The sequence below is a fragment of the Diabrotica virgifera genome, chromosome 2 (assembly GCF_917563875.1).
Source record: "Diabrotica virgifera virgifera chromosome 2, PGI_DIABVI_V3a".
Taxonomy (NCBI): Eukaryota; Metazoa; Arthropoda; class Insecta; order Coleoptera; family Chrysomelidae; genus Diabrotica; species Diabrotica virgifera.
In genome coordinates, this window is record NC_065444.1 from 171733381 (window position 1) to 171756967 (window position 23587).

The 23587-nt window shown below is 33.0% G+C and overlaps 1 protein-coding gene across 1 annotated transcript in view; it reads left to right on the forward strand.

Annotated features, from left to right (window-relative positions):
• The first annotated feature begins 587 nt into the window (after positions 1–587).
• The window catches only part of LOC126879713 (outer dense fiber protein 3-like), a 32899-nt gene continuing 9899 nt past the window's right edge, over positions 588–23587 (forward strand). Inside the window, exons 1-2 of the mRNA XM_050642909.1 lie at positions 588–754; positions 20357–20572. Coding sequence (XP_050498866.1) covers positions 736–754; positions 20357–20572 — 235 coding nt within the window. The 5' untranslated portion in view covers positions 588–735. The remainder of the gene's footprint in view (positions 755–20356; positions 20573–23587) is intronic.

Here is a 23587-nt window from a genome sequence, read left to right on the forward strand (position 1 = left end):
TGAGTAGGTACATGACTCGGAAACTTTTCGAAGAATATGAAGAGTGTCGACCTAAAATCAGTATCAGAAAAATCGAGTATATATGAGTATCAGTGGGAAGCAACAGAACATAATACTGAAAGATGGACAAGTTATCAAACATTGCGACACATAAATATCTAGCAAAAAGCAATTTTCCTTTTCAATAGTATTTAACGGCAAATAAAAAAAGATACAAACTTGAGGCAACGGTAATGGATTTCTTTTAGGCGTTTAGCAGGAAAATTGTACCAGAAACAGTAGGTAACTAACATCGGAATGAGAGAAATTATGAAAGTAAAAAGGACGATAGTAGATGATATTGGAACCCAACAACTCGTCTGGTATGGCCATGTACAAAGAATGTTTGCGGAACGTCCTCCATAATAAGTCTTAATGTGGTAGAAGGTTATATCTCACGGTCGAAGAAAAAGAGGAAGATTCTGCGTTAGTTGGAGAGAAGTTATCAACAGGAAAGTCAGCGAGGTAAGGAATATATGTAAATAAATTTGAGCTTAGTCCCTGAATATTGGAGGCCATAGAAAAATACAGAAGAAAAATTACTAACAAGCTGTGCTTTAAAGTAGGCTTGCTTCTACTTTTATTCATATCAAATCGTCAATCATGTCCAAATTCATGTAAAAGAATCACCTAAAGAAATTATTCATTTCATTTTCACATATCCCATTTTCAGAAGATCTTAAAACTTTCCTTAACATGCCTGTAAGGACAGATTGTAAGTACATAACTTTATTACTTTGAATATAATGAACTCCAATTTGGAAAATAGCTTGACAATTTACTGGCTAGCTTTGGTACAAAACTAAAGAGCCTGCAAGTTAAATCTTGATATGAATTTTGTATAATTAATTGGATTATTCACGTCCTCACATCATTTATGCGCTGATATATAAAAACTGCGAAAAGAATATCTTATTCAGGTGCCATCTCCGCGACGGACGTCGGCAATCATCATAGCTATTCGGTCTTTAGAGACGGCTGCTCTAAAATGTTCATTTGATGTACAGGGTTATTCACTATATTTTGACCCCCCTGTAAACGGCTTTATTTAGAGAATTAGAAAAAAATGTAAAATACAAAAGTTATTCGATTTTTAAATTATGATTTTTTGACATATATATCGTACTAGTGACGTCATCCATTTGGGCGTGATGACGTAATCGACTATTTTTTTAAATGGCAATAGGGGTCGAGTGCCAGCTCATTTGAAAGGTTATTCAATTCCCTATTCAGTAATATAAACATTCACATGATTAATTATACAGGGTGTCCAAAAAAAAAATTTTTTTAAATTAAATTCATTGACACAAAAAGAAGAATGTATGTAATTTATTCAATTTAAAATACATTTTACTGCTGTTAGAAAACAGAAATAAAAGTTTATTGCACAAATAAACATTGATTTTTGCTTAAATTCAATGTTCAATCTGCCAAGAGGCAGATGGGTGGCAGCTTGAACATTGAATTTAAGTGAAAAGTAATGTTTATTTGTTCAATAAACATTTATTTCTGTTTTCTGACACCAGTAGAATGTCTTCTGAATTAAATAAATTACATATATTCTTCTTTTTCTGTCAATTAATTTAATTTAAAAAAATTTTTTGGACACCCTGTATAATTAATCATGTGAATGTTTATATTACTGAATAGGGAATTGAATAACCTTTCAAATGAGCTAGCACTCGACCACTATTCCCATTTAAAAAAATAGTCTATTACGTCATCACGCCCAAATGGATGACGTCACTAGTACGATATATATGTAAAAAAAATCATAATTTAAAAATCGAATAACTTTTGTATTTTACATTTTTTTCTAATTCTGTAAATAAAGCAGTTTACAGGGGGGATCAAAATATGGTGAATAACCCTGTACATCCGTACCATTCTCTCAGGTTACGCAGCCACGATATTCTGCATCTCCCTATGCTTCTTTTTCCTTGAATTTTTCTCTGCATAATCAATTGGAGCAAGTTGTATCTCTCTCCACGTATAATATGTCCGAGATATTCTCATTTTCTTGTCGTATGATGGTATTTAAGATGTCCATTTCTTTAATCATCTTTCTCAGAACCTCTTTGTTTGTGACGTTCTGTCCACGATATTTTCAAAATTCTTCTGTGTACCCACAACTCGATTAATTCTAATTTTTTCATTAATGCCGCATTCAAGGTCCAAGCTTCCATTGTTTAAACAGAGTCGAGAAAACGTAGCATCTAGCCAACCTAACTCTTGGCTCCAACTTCAAATTTCTGGCGCAGAGCACTTTTCTCCATTTTGTTAAAATTTGCTCTAGCCTTTTCTATTCTGATTTTGACTTCCTGGAAGTTGGAGTTAATCTGAGCTACTTGTTCGACCATTTGTGTAGTATTTATTAATCAATGGTTCGACATTGGTTCCGTTTCTTTTCGTTGGACATTGATTCTTTTACACTGGGTTCTTTGCTTGGTTGTGTATATTGTAGCAATTCTTTGATGTCTTTTAATATTTTCAAGTGTAAAGGCTGTATGACACTATGCATTTTCTTGTATCATTTCTAATATCGTTTCTGATATACATTTTCTTGTATCGTTTCTTGTACGTACATTTGTGCCCTGGTGCGGGAGCACGCCAAATATAATTCTATTTTAGTGACGTCACGTTGCGTAGCAACCGTCGAATCTCCCATTATGAAATTCTATTTTGTGACGTCAGCAAAATAGAATTCTATTTGGCGTGCTCTGGGCCCTGTATGACACTATGCAAGTTCTTGTATCGAAAATTGTGTGAAATTCGGCACGTGATTGGTCGAAATTTTGTTTGTCACCCTGTGTCACGTTACATTGGTAAAGTCCTTTTCATGACCATTTTTCAGTGCGTAACAGTTTTTCAATTTCTCTCTAACGCAATAAATTGTATGTGACAGAAAAAAAGGCACGTCGGTGATTACAGATATTTATAACATTTCTTCTAGTTGTCGATAGATGGCGCCATAATCAAAAAAGAATTATTTATTAAATAAAATAATAATATTATCAATATAATCTGTACAATTTATAAGACTATACAAATCAAAGAAAATACCATTTTATAAATGCAATAGACACAATTGATTTGTTTTTATTCCAAATTGAAAATAAAATGTGACAACTGTCAGATTTAACTAAAATGTCATGTTAGAATAAATGTCATAAATGTGTATTATCACGGACTTACCTTTTTTTCTATAATTTGTGACGCACTGAAAAATGGTCATAAAAAGGAGAATATGGTACATATATTGGTATGGTAGTACTGCATAGATAAATAATATACTGGGTCTACAGTCTACAGCTGATTTTAAGGATTTTATCAAATTTATAAACTTTTAAAAACAAAACATTTTATTTCAATGTTAACCAGAATTTTTACGTTGACTGTTGATTATTTGTGTTTTTTATTTTGTTTTGATATTTGTGCTAAAATATTTGCGTTAGTTATCTTCAGTTTGATCCAAATTAGGAACTATTGTATTTTCCTCTATTAAAAAATTATGAAACATGAAACCCAAAGTTATACATAGTTTGAACTTTACTAGGAGCTAAATATATGGTTATTAGTAGAACAGTAGTCCATACCAAACGGTATATTAAGTATCAATAAAATATTTATAAATAATACCTACAAAAACACAAATAAATTCATCAAGACATAAATCATATGATCTCATTTTCAGCCGCCATTATGACATTTAGATGTTTTACCAGCAGGTTTTAAGTTTTTGTCCTTTTGCGCAGAAATTGGCGCAGTTCTTGTACAAGAATCTGTGCCTGACACAAATTCTTGTATCGTTTCTGATATCGTTTCTTGTATCTGTGTATGACACTATGCATTTTTTGACATATCAGAAACGATATTAGAAATGTTACAAGAAAATGCATAGTGTCATACAGCCTTTTGTGTTATTTTGGCGATAAGTGGGCTGTGATCTGAGGCCACGTCTGCTCCGACATATGTCAGTCAGTTGTCTCTCCTAGGGCCAAAATGTTTGGGTTATACACCCACACCATAAAAAAAGTTTTTTATGTGTTTGTAACGTTTATGTGGCCGTTTTTTCTATTTGGTGGTTGTACGGAGGACAAATCTTATCTATACGTAAAATATGTATATATCTTATCTATACGTAATAATTTCTGAAATCACATACGATGGGAACAAATATAAACTTTCTTCTCAGAACCAACTGACTAGAGATCTCGGACCGTGTATCCGAGTCTGTCACCTTAACATCGAGGGCATAAGCAAGGCCAAATACTCTGGGCTAATTAGCAAAATACAAGGAGAAGTTATTTACCAGCAATTTTATTGCTGGAATATAGGTATGCAAAGTCCGCAGATAGTGTGCTACTTTTTTTATAAACAAAATGGCACCCGAAAATCGTGTTTTTTTTTCAATTTTTGCTATATAACTCCAAAGATTTTAAGTTTACACCAAAAACACCGAAATAAAAATTCACCGCAATTAAATTCTGCATAGTGAGGTGTTTTTCCCGATTCACTTCGACGAAAACTTTCCCCGGAAAAAGCGGGTTTTTCCAACAAAATCTTTAATTTTCAACTACAATTTTAGATAAGTAATTGTTAATCAATAATTAAACAACTTGGTAATGTAAAAGCCCTTTTCGTATAGATTATAATTCCAGAAGCCAATGGAAATTGAATAAACAGTTTAGCAACAACTGAATTGTTAATTAAAAATTTACGGTCGCTATAATAACGACAATAAATTATGATACTTAAGAATAACTATGATTTTTCATAAAAAGACACTATACCTATCCAATGTACTTTACAGAATTGAAATTGGACTATTTAAGCGGCCTCAGGAATATTTTAAAGTTATAAACAATTTTTTGGCTTATAAACAAATAGAATATTTCGGGAAATATTACGCTAAATTAAATTGTAAAAACGTTATTCGAACAACAGCGGCAGGACGCTTCTTTTAAAAGAAAAAACGTTTAATTACGACGAGTTGTTCCTGAGATACTACCGGTGAAAGTTGGCCGGAATTTACGGTAAAGATATACACAAAAGGATCATAATTTTCAAACCACCACCTTTTTATTTTTGTCCTCTTTCTCCACACCAATTTTTATATCTTTAAAACACTCATAACATATATTATTATAATAAAAACTATCGATAATACGTGTGAAAATTGCCAAAAATAGCAAAATTCCAATAAAAAATTAGGTTGGAGAAAATGTAACCCTCAAAGTTCAAAATCGGTATACGTTAAAAAAATGCATTTTCTCGGCTTCCCATGGAGCAATTTCCTTCATTCTTTTTTTGTTCCCTAATAACACGAGTAGAGCCATCGAACTAATACATTATTAAATGTCAAACTTGCTTTTGTTTTGTTATAATAGATTAATTTATTTATAAGAACAGAAAACTACATATTTTTTTCCAGTTGTAGGCTTTTTTTTAGATAAACTTACTACAAGTGTCCCTTTTAATGTTAAAAACATAAATATTCTCATTTGAAAGCTGTATAATTATTTAAACAATTTTTATTTAAACAAATTAAAATTTTGTGTTATAATAAATAAATTAATTTATTATAACAAAACAAAAGCAAGTATGACATTTAATAATGCATTAGTTCGATGGCTCTACTCCAGTTACTTGGGAACAAAAAAAGAATGAAGGAAATTACTCCATGGGAAGCCGAGAAAATGCATTTTTTTAACGTATACCGATTTTGAACTTTGAGGGTTACATTTTCTCCAACCTAATTTTTGATTGGAATTTTGCTATTTTTGGCAATTTTCACCCGTAATATCGATAGTTTTTATTATAATAATATATGTTATGAGGATTTTAAGGATATGAAAACTGGTGTGGAGAAAGAGGACAAAAATAAAAAGGGGACGGTTTGAAAATTATTTATATCTTTGCCGTAAATTATATATATATATATATATATATATATATATATATATATATATATATATATATATATATATATATATATATATATATATATATATATATATATATATATATATATATATATATATATATATATATATATATGCTTCTAACTAACTCAGATTGCGCTAGTCCCATAAGGACTGCATGGCTGTCTTACGGCCTCGGGTATACGGAGGAAATATTCTGCATCTTCGTCTGTTCTGAGAGCTTGGCTGATGAGCTGTAGACAGCGAAAACGTTCCCAAGATGGCAGCACAGACGAGGGTAGAATATTTATTTCCCGTATAATATTTTACATATATATATATATATATATATATATATATATATATATATATATATATATATATATATATAATTTCATGTGAAAGTAGGATTGCACCAAGGTTCTGTGCTTAGTCCGTATTTATTCTCATTAGTTGTGGACCAGATAACAACGAAACTACAGGGTAACATTCCATGGTGCTTAATGTATGCTAATGATGTCGTGTTAGTAGGAAATAGTGAAAGAGACCTAGAACAAAAACTGGAACAGTGGAGACAAGCTCTGGAGGAAAAAGGTTTAAAACTTAGTAGGACAAAAACAGAGTATTTGGAGTGTTCATTTAAAGATGGAGCTACTACAAATAAAATGGTATCTTTGGATGGTGAAATGATTGTGAAAAGCAATAGTTTTAAGTACCTAGGATCGGTATTACAGAGTAATGGAGAAATAGATGGAGATGCATGCAGTAGAATTAGGGCTGGATGGATGAAGTGGAAAGAAGCGAGTGGTGTGTTGTGTGACAGAAAAATTCCAATGAAGCTGAAGGGAAAATTCTATAAAACAGCCATAAGACCGGCTATGATGTACGGAACTGAATGTTGGGCAGTGAAAAAGAAAGAGGAACAACGAATGCATGTGGCGGAAATGAGAATGCTTAGATGGATGAGTGGAGTGACAAAGAAGGATAAAATTAGAAATGAGTATATTAGGGGAAGTCTAGGTGTGGCACCAATTGATGCCAAAATGAGAGAGCATAGGTTAAGATGGTTTGGTCATGTTCAACGTCGAGACGTTAATCACCCAATACGAAGAATAGCTGAAGTGCAGATTCCTGGAAGGAGTAGGAGAGGAAGACCAAAGAAGACCTGGGGGGAGGCGATAAGGCAGGACATGTTGGTAAAGGGGATTAACATTGATATGACCCAAGACAGAATTGTGTGGAGAAATGCAATTAGGGAAGCCGACCCCGCATAGGGATAAGGCAAAGAGAATGATGAATGATGATGATATATATATATATATATATATATATATATATATATATATATATATATATATATATCTATTATTTATATCTTTGCCGTAAATTCCGGTCAAATTTGACCGGTTGTATCTCAGGAACTGCTCATCACAATTAAACGTTTTTTCTTTTAAAAGAAGCGTCCTGCCGCTGTTTTTCGAATAACGTTTTTACAATTTAATTTAGTTTAATAGTTCCCGAGATATTATATTTGTTTATAAGCCAAAAAAATCTTTATAATTTTAAAATATTCCCGAGGCCGCTTAAATAGTCCAATTTCAATTTTGTAAAGTACATTAGATAGGTATAGTGTCTTTTTATGAAAAAATTATAGTTATTCTTATGTATCATAATTATTGTCGTTATTATAGCGACCGTAAATTTTTAATTAACGATTCAATTATTGCTAAACTGTTTATTCAATTTCCATCGCCTTCTGGAATTATAATCTATACAAAAAGGGCTTATACATTGCCAAGTTATTTAATTATTGATTAACAATTACTTATCTAAAAGTTTAGTTGAAAATTAAAGATTTTGTTGGAAAACCCGCTTTTTCCGGGGAAAGTTTTCGTCGAAGTAAATCGGAAAAAACACGTCTCTATGCAGAATTTAATTGCGGTGAATTTTTATTTGAGTGTTTTTGGTGTAAAGTTAAAATCTTTGGAGTTATAGAGCAAAAATTGAAAACAACACGGTTTTCGGGCGCCATTTTGTTTATAAAAAAGTAGCACACTATCTGCGGACTTTGCATACCTATATTATTAATATATACAATCATAAGATTCGATTTCAGTAATAAAATTGCTGGTGAATAACTTTTCCCAAAAATGGCCTATTCTCCGATAATCAGCCCAGACTAAAATGCAAAATGCCGAGTGTTGCAAAACAATCCTACACGATAACGACAATGACCTGGTTGCCATACAAGAGACCCATACTGAAGACAAAGTCCAGCTTGATTTAAGGGAAGGATATCTGGCTACGATTTACTGGGAGCCACTTATGATAAACATAACGGCGTCGCAACCTATATTCGCTGCAATATACAGTGTGACCCATTTAGATTGGAAACACCTCTATAAAATTTGAAGTTGTTAACCGATTTTAACCAAATTTTTTTAATGCCATGTAATAAAAGGTCTATTGCGGGACAAACTATGAAATATTTAGTTAAATTTTCAGGGCATTCTACGATACTTTTTCTTCGTCGAAAACGGAGAATTTGTATTAGCGATTTTTTTATTAAAAAAAATTCTACGCCACTGGATTTAAAGTGGCTTCAAATAGCTATGACAAAAATTTCATTAAAATATATTTATTAATAACGAAGTTATGACAACTTAAAATTTTAAAACTCACTCTAAGCTACGAGTCAAAAAAGAACCCTGTATCAACAGATAACCATAAAACTAATTATTTTTCAAATAATTTTAATATTAATAATTAACAAGATACTTTTTCTTCGTCGAAAATGGAGAATTTGTATTAGCGATTTTTTTATTACAAAAATTTCTACGCCACTGGATTTAGAGTAGCTTCAAATAGCTATGACAAAAATTTCAATTTAAATTTATTTTAAACATTTTTTGTCTAGTAGTGGTTTATTATTAAAATTATTTGAAAAATAATTAGTTTTATGGTTATCTGTTGATACAGGGTGTTCTTTTTTGGCTCGTAGCTTAGAGTGAGTTTTAAAATTTTAAGTTGTCGTAACTTCGTTATTAATAAATATATTTTAATGAAATTTTTGTCATAGCTATTTGAAGCCACTCTAAATCCAGTGGCGTAGAAATTTTTTTAATAAAAAAATCGCTAATACAAATTCTCCATTTTCGACGAAGAAAAAGTATCGTAGAATGCCCTGAAAATTTAACTAAATATTTCATATTTTGTCCCGCAATAGACCTTTTATTACATGACATTAAAAAAAATTTGGTTAAAATCGGTTAATAACTTCAAATTTTATAGAGGTGTTTCCAATCTAAATGGGTCACACTGTAGAAAATGGTTTCCTGCTTTCTGCGTCCAATGAAAATAATATACATGAAGTGGTCACCAAAATTGGAGAGATTAGCGTAGTTAACATATACAAACCTCCAGCCACTACATGGAACCCAGAAGTGCTAAAGACTCATCCACATCCTACTATATACATCGGCGACTTCAACAGCCACCACGAAATGTGGAAGTACACCACGAATGATGAAAATGGGGAGGCACTAGTAGAATGCTCTGAAGAGCAAAACACATATCTAGTTTTTGATGCCAAAGACAGAGTAACATTTAAATCAGCTGCATGGAGAAAAGAATATAACCGAGTTTTGTTTCAAAAGATACCAAAGATAGACCACTAACAACTGCGAGAAGTGTTCTTGCAGACTTCCCACATACTCAACATCGTCCTGTACTTATCACCATCGGAATATAAATTCCAATAATTAGATCATAGCCTCGACCCAGGTGAAATCTTAGAAAAGGAAACTGGAAGAAGTTCTCTGAACAACTAGACCGGACCTTGAGCTGGGTCCCTCCAACCAGCAAACATTACGAGAGGTTTGTGGGTGCAGTAATAAGCGCTGCCAAGGAAATCATCCCTAGGGAATATCGCACAGAATATGTGCCTGGATGGACTGAAACATGTGAAGACTTATACGCGAAGTTTCTCGAAAGTGGTGACCGAGAAATAGCCGACGAGCTTTTACACAACACCGATACAGCTAGACGCCAAAAATGGATAAAGACTGTCGAAAACCTCGACTTTAAAAAATCAAGCCGACAGGCATGGTCCCTGTTGCGGAAAATTGGAGGAGCTAACCAGCTGGAATCCAGAGAGTCTAAAATGTCTCTTAACAAGGTTGCCTCCCATATTATAGTATCTCTATCCAGAGCTCCACGAGATCGAACACATACTACCAACGTGAAAAGAGACTTAAGGGCATTAAAACAAACGAACAGAATGAACTCCGAATATTCAGAAAGAATACTTATTTTTGAAATCACACATGCGCTGAAAGAAATGAAATCAGGTAAAGCACTTGGGTTTGATGGTATCAACATAGGTAACATTCCTTTCTCACTTAAGCGAACAAAGATAATTGCAATTCCGAAACCAGGCAAATCAAACGATAAGCCAGAAAACTACCGCCCCATAGCTCTACTCAGCATGGTATATAAACTATTAGAAAAGCTTCTCAACAGAATTCATTAGTCACAGAATACTAGAAAACGTTCTCATTGAACAAGCTGGCTTCCGCCCTCATCGAAGCTGTACGGACCAAGTGCTGTCTTTAACAACTTTTATAGAAGCTAGTTTTCAAAAGAAACAAAATACAGCAACAGTATTCATAGATCTAACAGCAGCATATGATACTGTTTGGAGATGGAGATAGGGATTAATATATAAACTGGCCCGTATTATCCCCTGCAGAAAGATAATTAACCTCATTGACAACAGGCTGACAAACAGCCTTCCAGGTTATAATGGGAAAGGGGACGAGTAGACAGATGAAACTTTACAATGGCCTTCCACAGGGTTCTATCTTTGTCCCTTTACTTTTCAGCCTCTATACTGCTGACATGCCTGAAACCGAATCTCGGAAGTTTGGATATGCTGACGACTGGACCCTTGCAACAAGCCACCAATCTTTAGAAACTACAGAAATCACTCTCACGAATGACCTATCCATCCTCAGCGAATACCTTAAGAAATGGAGACTACAACCAAGTACTGCAAAAACTGAAGTATCAGCTTTTCATCTCAACAACAAGCTGGCAAACAGAGAATTGCGACTGTATTTTAATAACAAGCTGTTGAAACACAATCAATACCCGAAATATCTTGGAATTACTCTAGACAGAACGCTCACATTCAGAGAACACCTGACGAAAACAGCAGCAAAATTGAAAACATGCAACAATATAATACAGAAACTCTGCGGCACTACATGGGGGTCCACAGCATCAACTTTAAGATCCTCTGCTCTTGGCCTGATATATCCGGTGGCAGAATACTGTACACCAGTGTGGATAAATAGCAGACATAGCCATCTGGTCGACACTCAACTAAACCGTGCTATGCGTATGATAACAGGCACAATTAAGCCCACCCCTACAATGTGGCTACATACCCTTAGTAATATAGCACCACCCAATCTACGCCGCGAACATGCATTGGTTAAAGAATATAACAAAATAATGGACAGTCGCCAGCTTCTAGTCCACAACGACACCCCCGATATTCATGGAAACCGTCTCCGATTCAGGTTACCCCCTCTAAAATCTGCTCAAGCGCTGCAGCAATCCAACTTTGCCTTAAATACCCGATGGAGAGAAAATTGGGAAAGTAAGAGAGATCCGCATTACCATAGTCTACCGGACATCATAGAAAAATCTGGCGAATTTGAACGTCCCCGTAAGGTTTGGGCAGTCCTTAATCGGATTCGAACAAACTGTGGAAGATGCGCCGACTCCCTCTACATATGGGGTAAACTTCCTTCGCCTTCTTGTGATTGCGGCGCTGCAAGACAGACGATCAGACACATTGTTCAGGACTGCCCACGCAGAGCATACACAGACGACCCTATAGACTTTGTAATGCATGGCAACCGAAGGGTCAATCGAATATATACAGTATGTCCCTGTAAGTTGTATCCATATGGAAAACTTTTTTATTATTAATTTTACGAAAAAAAGTTATTCTTTATAAAAAGTTCTGCATCGTGCGAAACCCAAGATTCAACCATCAGGTATCAAATTTTATGAATGTTATACGAGATATGTCAAAAAGTTTGAATTTCACTCAAGAGTAAAGTAGCTTTATTTTTCACAATATTGAAAATTACTATTATGAAATGTTGTTTGGAATTAAAAACTATATTCTAATATGCAACTACATCCTTCTAATTAAAAAACTTTTTTTTTGAAAAATTATGGATAACTAAAATAATGTTCAGTTATTTCAATTCTGATATCTCTTTTATTATTAATTTTACGAAAAAAAAGTGTTTCTAATAAAAAGTTCTGGATGGTCTAAAACCTCAAATACAACCATCTTATATCAAATTTTATAAATTTTATACGAGGTATGTCAAAAAAGATAAATTTAGATCAAAAGTAAAGTACCTTTATAGTTCAGAATATTTCAATTAGAAGGACGTAATTACATACTGAAACATAGTTTTTAATTCTAAATAACTTTTCATAATAATGTGATGTATTTGCGGTCGCGGTTGTCTTCGGGAAGAAATAGGCCAATTCGTGAGCGGACTAAATAGTGTCACAATAACAATGTTTTGTGTCATAAGTATTTTACTCTTGAGCGAAATTCTGACATACCTCGTATAAAATTGATAAAATTTGACATAAGACGGTTGTATTTTAGGTTTTAGACCATGCAAAACTTTTTATTAAGGATCACTTTTTTTCGTAAAATTAATAATAAAAGAGTTATCTGAATTGAAGTAACTGAAAATATTGTTAGTTATCCATAATTTTTCAAAAAAAAAATTCCAAAAGAAGGATGCAATTGCATACTAGAATATAGTTTTTAATTCCAAACAACTTTTCGTAATAGAAATTTTCAATATTGTGAAAAATAAAGCCACTTTACTCTTGAGTGAAATTCAAACTTTTTGACATACCTCGTATAATATTCAAAAAATTTGATATTTGATGGTTAAATGTTAGGTTTTGGACCATGCAGAGCTTTTTATGAAGAATAACATTTTTTCGTAAAATCAATAATAAAAAAGTTTTCCATATGGAAACAACTTACAGGAACATACTGTATAAAAAAAACTGGACATCTGTTTGTGATGCATTGTATAATGCGTAAATCTAAATATATTCTGTGATATACTTAAGCCACACGCTAAATAAAAAAAAATAAAACGGAGGACAAAAGAACTCAATTGCATACATGATTTATAATGCAAATTAATATTGTCAAGATGCTCACGCACATGCCTCAAGTAGTGGTACTTTTTTTTATAATTGACCATTAGCTCGGATGATGACGTTTTTGTCGAAAGTGCTCAACTAAAGAAATAAATTACTTCTTACACACTTTGATATACTATTTTTAACTTCCTTTATTCATTCAAGTGTGTACAAATTTATTAAGTGTGTAAAATTTTTTAATTATTTGCTTTCGAAAAAAAAATGGAACTGTTCATACCTAATTAGCTATTTGTTATCGGAAATCTGTTCATCATGAAGAAATTGTATTAGAAAAAGTGGTGTTCATGTAGCCTGCATGTAGCCCCACTGAGGAGGTCTGGAGAGACCGAAACGTACGTATGGGGATGGTGAATCATCTCTGAACCGAAATGAAATAAGCTGCCTGCCATGTATCAGAAACCTTTCAGTATCATACTAATAGACTACTAATGTTATTAATGGTTACTGATCATTTCTCAAATACTACTAATGGATTTTGGAGGTGGGTTGTCGAAGGTCACTATGCAACAAAACTGTTGAATAATCTCCACTGATCGTTATAAATAAGTCGGAGGTTCTAGAAATATAATCCAGATCTACCAACAAATCCTATTCTCGTGTTCCTGAAGGATTATGGCGGCGAAAACACTGAATTCATTACGTATGCATTTAAGTAACACGTCGATTAAGAGATAAAAACTACAGAAAACCAGGCAGGTTTCAAGGTCCCGAGGTGGCATCTTCACCAGCCAACATACCTAGCTACAGATTGATAATATGTACTGGGATAATTATTACAAATAATGAGTAATAGCATCAAACTCAAATGCCGGACGAATCAAAATCACATTCAGGTCTACTTGAGATTGCACATGATTGAGGTTAAAAAAACAAGAAATAAACGACGATCTAAATTATCATAAGATAAACACTGGAGTATATCAGAACGAAAGAGCTCAATGCGATGTAGCTATATTAGTAGATAAGAAGTGGACACATAGAATAGAAAGCAACTGATACATAAAAGACCAGATAGTACCTAAGAAGATTAAAATTTGACAGACGTAATATCACAATAATAATTATTATTGAATATGCTGCAGAGGAAGGTAAAATTGAAGAAACATATAGATACAGTACGTAAATCGTTCTGTTGGACATAGGGAATATACATTGAGATCATTGTGGCAACTGCGCTAACCTGTGTTAGTTGAAACTTCTGTTCGAGTACGAGTTTCTGGTGCAATAGAACTGTTAGAACGAATAGAATGAGTGATTTTCAATGCAAGGCAGTCCATAAATAAATCAAAAACAAAGATTATGGCTGATGAAATTTTACTTTAATTTTTAAAATATCTTTTATTTAAAAATTAATTTCCAAATTAATAATTTGTGCTTAATTGTTAATCGCACCAACAATCTACGTAGGTATTTTGATAGCTAAACCATTATTGGTAATTTTAAGGACCAGTCTGGATTAATATGTATTTATTTCTGAAAAATTATTTGGGATTGAGTATTTTCACGGCCAACTTAATAAAATTTTACGCATTTTTTGTTGCAATTAATGTTTAGCTTGAATCACCAATAACTCACAAGTTAAAGCAGTTAGGTATAGGGAATGCTTAAGAAATAAAAAAGTACTATAAAATATCATTTCACTACAATACAAAAATACAGGGTGTTCCATTTAAGAAAACTCAGAAAATACTCATTCCGAGTTTCGACCAACCCTGTATACTAAAATTAAAAATTTAGCTATACTAATGACTCTTAACAATAGTAGAGTATATTAAAAATCATTTGAACGTAAGTAGAGTTTTAGATGTCAAACTACTACAATTCTACAGGGTGTGAATATTGCTAAGAAAATAATAAAAAAACGTAATTATCTTTTAAAATACCCTGTATAATATTACAAAACCTCATATTTTAAGAAAGAAGACATCGAAGAGAATCCAAAAATGTAAAAATATACAGGGTGTCCCATTTAAAAAAACGAAGTTATAAGCAACTTCCGGTATAACCGGAAGTTGCAAAGAGATGAAAATATTTTCATTTAATAGATCATCCTTCAAAATCCCTTTATTCCAATTTTCATGATTCTGTTGCCTTTAGTTCTCGAGATATTTCTAATAGGCCAGTTATCTGCCTCACCCTATATATACGGAAGAGTGCGCAGAACATTCAAGAATACGTAAAGAAACGATACAATGATAAAATGTTATTATACTTTATTTCACGTTAAGAATAGAACGTTACGCTTATGGAGATCAGTGTTGACAAATCTCTCGGGCACGGGTGGCTACTCGACTGCCGATATACGATTCATTTTAATCAGTACGGCGTGGCATCGGCGCACTTCCATCGTTTATAAGAAATGCATGAGACTATCTTCGCAATGTTATATTCCTAACGTGAAATAAAATATTGACACTGGCCGCACCTACTCTGTTATATGGATAATTCTAGAACCTAAGCTAGCAGAACGAGATTTCTCAAAAGAGTTAAAGGCGTTACAAAAGGGTAAATTAAGACGTAAAACAAGAACTAACTACCTGATTAATAAAAGAATGCAGAAGAAAATGCAAAATGTAGGTATATAAACAGAACGAATGAAAGCGACTAACTAAACAAATGCAATCTGAAAGAAAGAACGCCCCATAAAAAGATGGGGTGAAATTTGATACCAGAACACTGAACAGGCAAAAATGCCTAATTCCTGCAATGAAAAAGATGTAATCCGTCTTTTGTGTAATAGATAAAGAAGTTTCCCTAGATATCATAAAAACTATTGAAAACATCTACCAAAGTAACAAAATGGAGGTCACAATAGATGGACAACTTACAGAAGCTATTGACATAGGCAGCAGAATAAGACAGGGAGACTCATGGTGACCTGCCTATGCTCTTCAATTTAATTATGGATTAAATCATCAAAAGTGTCAATAAAGGAAGAGTATACAGAATGAGAAACAAAGAAGTAAAACTACTCTGTAACAATGATAGCCCAAGATGAAGGTAATCTACAAAGATTACTCCACAGATTTAACATAAAAGCAAAAGAATTCAATATGACAATTTCATTTCAGAAAACTAAAACAATAGTAATCATTAAAGAATTAATCAAAGGTAAAATAGAAATTGATGGCATCAGTATTGAACAAGTAATGGAAATAAAATACCTTGGAATTACATTGTCCAACTACGGACAAAGGAGTGAGAAATCAAGTATGTACCGCGTGTCCCAATAAGAATGGCTCTCGGCCATATCTCAGGAACCATTTATAGTACAGCTTTGAGAAAAAAATATTTATAACAAAAGTTGCTTCGGGAAAAACCAGGAAATTATTTTCATGATTGTGGGTCCACCGCTAGAGGGCGTAATTGAATTTCAAAAATCAAAATTTTACAAAATTTACCTAATGAAAGGGCGCTGGAAATCCAATCATCGTATTCTTCATAAAATTCTGCGCCTATTTTATTTCAGAAGTTTAAGTCTACCTTTGCAAATAAGAGGTGGGGGTGAGTGGGAACCTTCTTATGAAAAAATGGCTGTAAGTCCGGTTCTGCTAAATAGAATTTTGCATACTTGCTTTTGTTAAAAACAGCTCTTTTTAGAAATATAATATGCAAGCTAGGAGGCGTTATTTAATTATTTTAAGAAATCTAGTTTTCTTTGGAAAATATTAAATACAAATATACACTTTTAATCCTGTATTATAAAATTACACCAAATTAGCAACACAAAAACCGCATGTCGATCCCTTTTTTGTATCTCGAGATATTTTAAGAAATGTGTACATTTTAAACATAGCTGTTACTGTCACCGGTAAACGAGGTTAAGGACAAGTAGTGTGCTATGGAAAAAACAAATAAACATTTGCCAGATGTAAATGTATATAATTAATTAAAACAACAATAAGACAAACAACACTATAAAATATAACAAAGAAGTAAAAGCAACTACTCACTTAGTCTTAGTGACTGCCTAAATGTTCAAATTGTTGCACATCATTTTCGATGCAAGCATTTACTCTTTCAAGAGTAGAGTGAATAGCAACAGATTTAACTGTTTTAGACTCTTATTTACGGGGACGGAGTCAGGACCGCATTTAGGTCAATTGCCGTCCTAGGCAATTCTCTAGTAGCCGTCCTTTAACATGTACTTACCATTTTTATGTATTTTTGCTTTTGCCAACCTCTCATAATTTGCCGCCCTAGGCAACTGCCTATATTGCCTAATGGATAAAGCGGCCCTGGACGGAGTAAAGACCTTGTTTTTGCCGCTAGGCCTACTACGCGAGAAAACATGATCTAGAATCTAGAGAATACGAAACGCCATTCAAAGCATTGCGAAAGCAGAAATTGAGACTGCCTTTCAATCTACTCTTGAAAGAGTAAATGTTTGTATCGAAAATTATGGGCAACAATTTGAACATTTAGGTCGTCACTAAGTACCTAAGTAGTTGCTTTTATTTCTTTGTTATATTTTATACTGCTGTTTGTCTTCTTTTTCTTTTGCCCTTTAATTCGCCCAATTTTGAACATAGGCTTCCCCCAGTTTCCTCCATTCGCTTCTGTTTAGTGCTTTCTGTTTCCAGTGCGTTCCTCCTATCTTTTTAATGTCGTCTCCCCATCTCATCTGGGGTCGTCCTCTTGCTCTCTTTCCTGTTATGACCTGCGAAGCTCCATTTTAGCATGGCTATATGTTGGCCTGCGTCTTTGACTTTGTTCTATTTCTGACCCAGTTGTTTTGCTTTTTGTCTGTCTTTACTCTTAACATTGCTCTCTCCATGGCTCTTTGTGTCTTCATTATTTTATCCATGTTTGCCTTGGTCAAGGTCCATGTTTGGCATGCGTATGTGAGAATTGGGAGTATGCACTGGTCAAACACTCTTGTTTTTAAGTATTGTTGTATTTTTTTATTCTTTAGTTTGTCTTATTGTTGTTTTAATTAATTATATAAGTTTACATCTGGAAAATATTTCTTTATTTTTTCTATAGCATACTACTTTTCCTTAACTTCGTTTACCCGTGACATTAACTTTAAAATTTACACGTTTCTTAAGATATCCCGAGATAGAAAAAAGGTATCGACATGCGGTTTTCGGTATTATGTTGCTAAGTTGGTCTAATTTTGTAATACAGGATTAAAAATGCATACTTGTATTTAATATTCTCCAAAGAAAACTAGATTTCCAAAAATAATTAAATGACGCCTACTAGCTGGCATATTACTTATTAGGCTTTTTCGAAAAGACTCTTACTTGCTCTTGCATTGACGAAAAAGAGCTGTTTTCAACGGTACCCCGTCAAAATAGCCCCGCCAAAAAAGCCCCAACATAATATCTCGCATACAAAATAGCTCCGACAAAATAGCCTGCAGACAAAATAGCCGCGGAATAATAGCCCGCCGACAAAATAGCCCCGACAAAAAAGCTCCCTTCAGAATTCATCATGAAATAATTCCTTAAAAATACATTTTTTCGGAAATGGTAATTATCCTCTATTCAGATGTTTATATTAACCACATTAAATAAGAATGGTCTTTTCAGAGAACTCGAGTCCTGTCTTCCCTGCCTCTTGGATGTTTGAACATTTAAGTTAAGCGAAAATCAATGTTTATTTATGATATAAACATTTTTTTCTGTTTTCGGGCAACAGTAAAATGCATTTTAAATTAAATAAATTAAATACATTCTTCCTTTTTGTCAAATAATTTAAATTAAAAAAAGTTTTTGGACACCTTGTATAAATAATTATGTAATTGTTTATAAGAGGCTGTTTTAGCCGGGGCTATTTTAGCCGGGGCTGTTTTGACTGGGGCTATTTTGTGTGCGATCTATTTTGTCGGGGCTATTTTGTTTGCGGGCTATTTTGTGTTCGGGCTATTTTGACGGGGCTTTTTTGACGGGGCTGTTTTGACCGGGCTATTTTGACCGGGCTCTTTTGACGGGTCACGGTTTTCAACAAGACCAAGTATGCAAAATTCGATTTAGCAGAACGGGACTTACAGCCATTTTTTCATGAGAAGGTTCCCACTCACCCCTACCTCTTATTTGCAAAGGTAGACTTAAACTTGTGAAATCAAATATGCACAGAATGCACAGAGGATGCCTTAATAATACAATATGGCGAAACCGACATATTAACACTGAGGTGAAGTCCATAATTTATAAAGTCGGTGTAAGACCAATAAAGAAAAATATGCATCAGAAACAAGACCCCATATAGCCACAACACAAAGACTACTGGAAACGACATAGATGAGAGTACTGAGAAGAATTAGAGGGAATACGCTGCGAGAGATCGAAAGAGGAGTGAAGACATTAAATGAAAATGTACAGTCTATAAACGAATGGACACTAAATATAAAAAAAGAATGAAAAAACCACGTAAGCAGAATGAGGGAGACACGTATGATCAAAATGGCAAGATATAAATCGCCAATGGGTAGAAGTATAGGACGACCGCGCAAAAGATGGAGTGACAACCTTCCATAGAGATATCAATGAACAAGCAGAAAATGATAGAGATAAAGGCAGTTTGTGTTTTTATTTGATTCAGAGTTGGACCACTATCTCCATATAGGTAGCTATTTCAGCATCTATGCATCATCAGTGAAGCTATGCAGTCACAACTCTATTGGTGTTGATATTTGGTTTAGAGTTGTGACTGCATAGCTTCACTGATGATGCATAGATGCTGAAATAGCTACCTATATGGAGATGGTGGTCCAACTCTGAATCAAATAAAAACACAAACTGCCTTTATCTTTTTCATCTTTACTCGTCTTTCGATCCTTTTCCTAGACGAAAAGAAGGTAAATACGTGGCTAGTGTCCTTTATTTGCTTTCTTCTATATTCGTCGTCTCTTGTGCTTATATATTGTAAAAGCTGGAGATACAGGATGCAGCCAGAAAGCAGTTTCTTAACGAAAAGTCTTGGATTTAAAATATTGTTTAATATTTTTGTTTCAATTATTCTAATTCTTTTAATGTAGTAAACTTTGTATCTAGGGAAGAAGAAAATGTAAGGAATGTCATTTTATACCTAGACAAGCCTTCATAAAATAAAAGTAACTGAAGTTATTGATTTACTAGGTAATACATTTCTATGTAACATTTTAGATCCAGCTCCGAACAAATACAATTTGCCTTCAGTAATAGGATATCCGAAACATGACATCTCCAAATATAGATATCCTAATTATACAATGGCTCCGAAATTTCCACCCATCGGAAAACCTCTTGGTCCTGGACCTAAATATTATGCAGAGCATTATACTCGCGTAGGAAAAGTGACCGCTCCTATATATTCAATTAAATCCAGAGCAAAACCGTTAAGTAAGTATTGTTTACTTTAGTGTTAGATATTTAAATTTAACTTCATACATCAATTTGTCCATGTACGAGTATAGTCCAAGCTGTGGGTGAAACATAGGTCGATTTCAGGATATAATTCAGGAATTTTTGATACCTATCAGGTGTTTTAAAGGACTATGACAGGAATAAATTCTACTAAAATGTAACCAAAAATTGTAGGAGCTTTTTATTTATGACGTTTTTTATTTGTTAAAAACCTATAATTTGAGCTAAGGCAAGTTTAATTTCGTTAATTCGTTATTGCAAAACAGCCCGCGAAAGGGCCAAAATGGCCGATTTTTGCAATTGTATTATTTTTATTGTAAAAATAACTTTATTTTATTGTATTAAACATAAAAAAATTTGTAAATCCCGATTGGTGAACTTGTTAGATATTATAAATTGTTCATCCCAAGAGCTCAAATGTCGAAGGCTATAACTTTTTGAAAAAAATCGTAGAGGGTTAATCCTAGATCCACTTTCCTTCTAAAGACTTATGTTCTCATATTCTGGTGTAAATACATGCATAAAACATTTTTCAACCTCTTATTTTCGGGTTTGAAAATAAGGGGTCAAATTTCGTTATAAACATTTAGAACTGAAGCGACCCGTATACATCGTATGAGTTTCTAACTTGCAGATTATTGTTGCTAAAGACACAATGATGATTTAAAACAAAATAAAAATTTTCTACGGTCAACTGAAGCCGAGATAATTGCTTTTGTTTTCTTAAATCGTAGTGACTTTATTTATAACAATTAAGAAATTATTTCGCAGTCATTGACTAAAGAAAGACTTATATTATCTTAAAATAAGAATTATTTTAAAAGAAAATTACATTTAACAATTAAAAATGATTTTTAAAGTGGAGTGGAGATTTATTTTTCTTTACGATTGTGATTTATTGTGTCGGTTGCCCTTAGTAACTTATAGTACATTGAATCACGGTTTTTGCTCCAAATTTCAAAGACGCTTGGATTAACATTAAATTTGGCATACACATAGATAACATGTCAAAGAAGAAAATTGATATTTGGCCGCTATTTGCTTTTGCCCTGGGGGTGAGTTTTATCCCTTATGAAGGGGGAAAAATATACGTTCAAAATAAGACCAGAAATCAATAAATTGACTAATTCTAAGCAACTTTTATTCTATTACATTTTTTTCTTTAAGTTAATAGTTTTTGAGTTATTTGTGAGTAAATACGTCCATTTTTCAACAAAAAAAAAACAGGTTTTTGGCAGTTTTTTGCAAATAACTCAAAAAGTAAGTATTTTATAAAAAAAAAATTCTTAGCAAAAATATAGCCAATTAAAAATTGAAAATAATGGTTTATGTATATGAACTCTCTCGATCAGTAGAGGAAGCAAAGTTGTAACTAATGAAAAATAGGTTCATATCCGTCAAATTTCAAAGTGAATATTTCAATGTGAAATAATAACAAAAATGAGTTTTTCCCATTTTTTGGTTACTTCCCGTTGAAATATTCTATTTGCAATTTGGCGAGTATGAACCTATTTTTTATTACTTAGAACTTTTCTTTTATTGGGTCTAGAGATCTCATACATACACCACTTGTTTTCACTTTTTTATGGGATATATTTTTGCTAAGGATGTATTTTCAATAAAATATTTACTTTTTAAGTTATTTGCAAAAAACCGCCTGAAACGTGTTTTTTTTTTGTATTTACTCGCAAATAACTCGAAAAGTATTAACGTAGAGAAAAAATATTATAGAACAAAAGTTGCTTAGAATTAGTCTATCCATTTCCGTAATGATTATGAACGTATATTTTTTCGTCCCCATAAAAGGTGAAACTCATCCCCAGGGCAAAAGCACACCCGAAAATCATCGGCGCAATATCACTTTTGTTCTTTGACATGTTGTCTATGTGTATGCCAAATTCCATGTCAATTTAAGAGATTCTTTAAAATTTGGAGCAAAAACCGAGATTCAATGTACTATAAGTTGCTAAGGGCAACCGACACAATAAATCACAATCGTAAAGAAAAATAAATCTCCACTCCACTTTAAAAATCATTTTTAATTGTTAAATGTAATTTTATTTTAAAATAATTCTTATTTTAAGATAATATAGGTCTTTCTTTAGTCAATGACTGCGAAATAATTTCTTAATTGCTATAAATAAAGTCACTACAATTTAAGAAAACAAAAACAATTATCTCGGCTTCAGTTTACCGTAGAACATTTTATTTTGTTTTAAATCTTCGTTTTGTCTTTAGCAACAATAATCTGCAAGTTAGAAACTCATACGATGTATAGGGAAAAGGGGTCGCTTCAGTTCTAAATGTTTATAACGAAATTTGCCCCCTTATTTTCAAACCCGAAAATAAGAGGTTGAAAAATGTTTTATGCATCTATTTAGCTTCATTTTAAATTCTTAAAGAATAAAAATTTTTTTTATTAAATTTTGCAAATTTACAACCTGCTATTAAAAGCTATTAGTAAATGTGAGTATTGCAAATACATTAGAGGAGAAGTTATCCACTGATAACACTCCCAATACTAACACTAACAAGTTAAAATAATGTTTGATTATAATTTGAAAGTAAAATTGAAATGAAAATTAAAATGAAAGAATAAAATCTGTTGGCCAATATCTTTTCAATCTTCGTCTGACTTCTGGTTGGAAATGTAGTTGTCTTGCTTTTCTTGTTAGTCTGCTGATTTCGTCTTCAACGAACGGTATACCAGTCGTCATGCAGTGTTTTGTTACTAACGTAAGTACCACGGGGCGTTGAAAATCATTCTGAGTATTTTGGATTGGATTCTCTGAATGATTTTGGTAAGTATTAGAAGGCTTGGCACAGCTCCATAATTGCACTCCACATGTCCATATAGGCTTTATTATGCACTTATACAAGAGAAGTTTATTATCTGTAGATAACTGCGATTTTCGGCCTATTAGCCAATTTATTTGACGTATTTTCATGTTGATTTGGATTGTTTTGCCAAGATGTGTGTCTTTTGGTCAG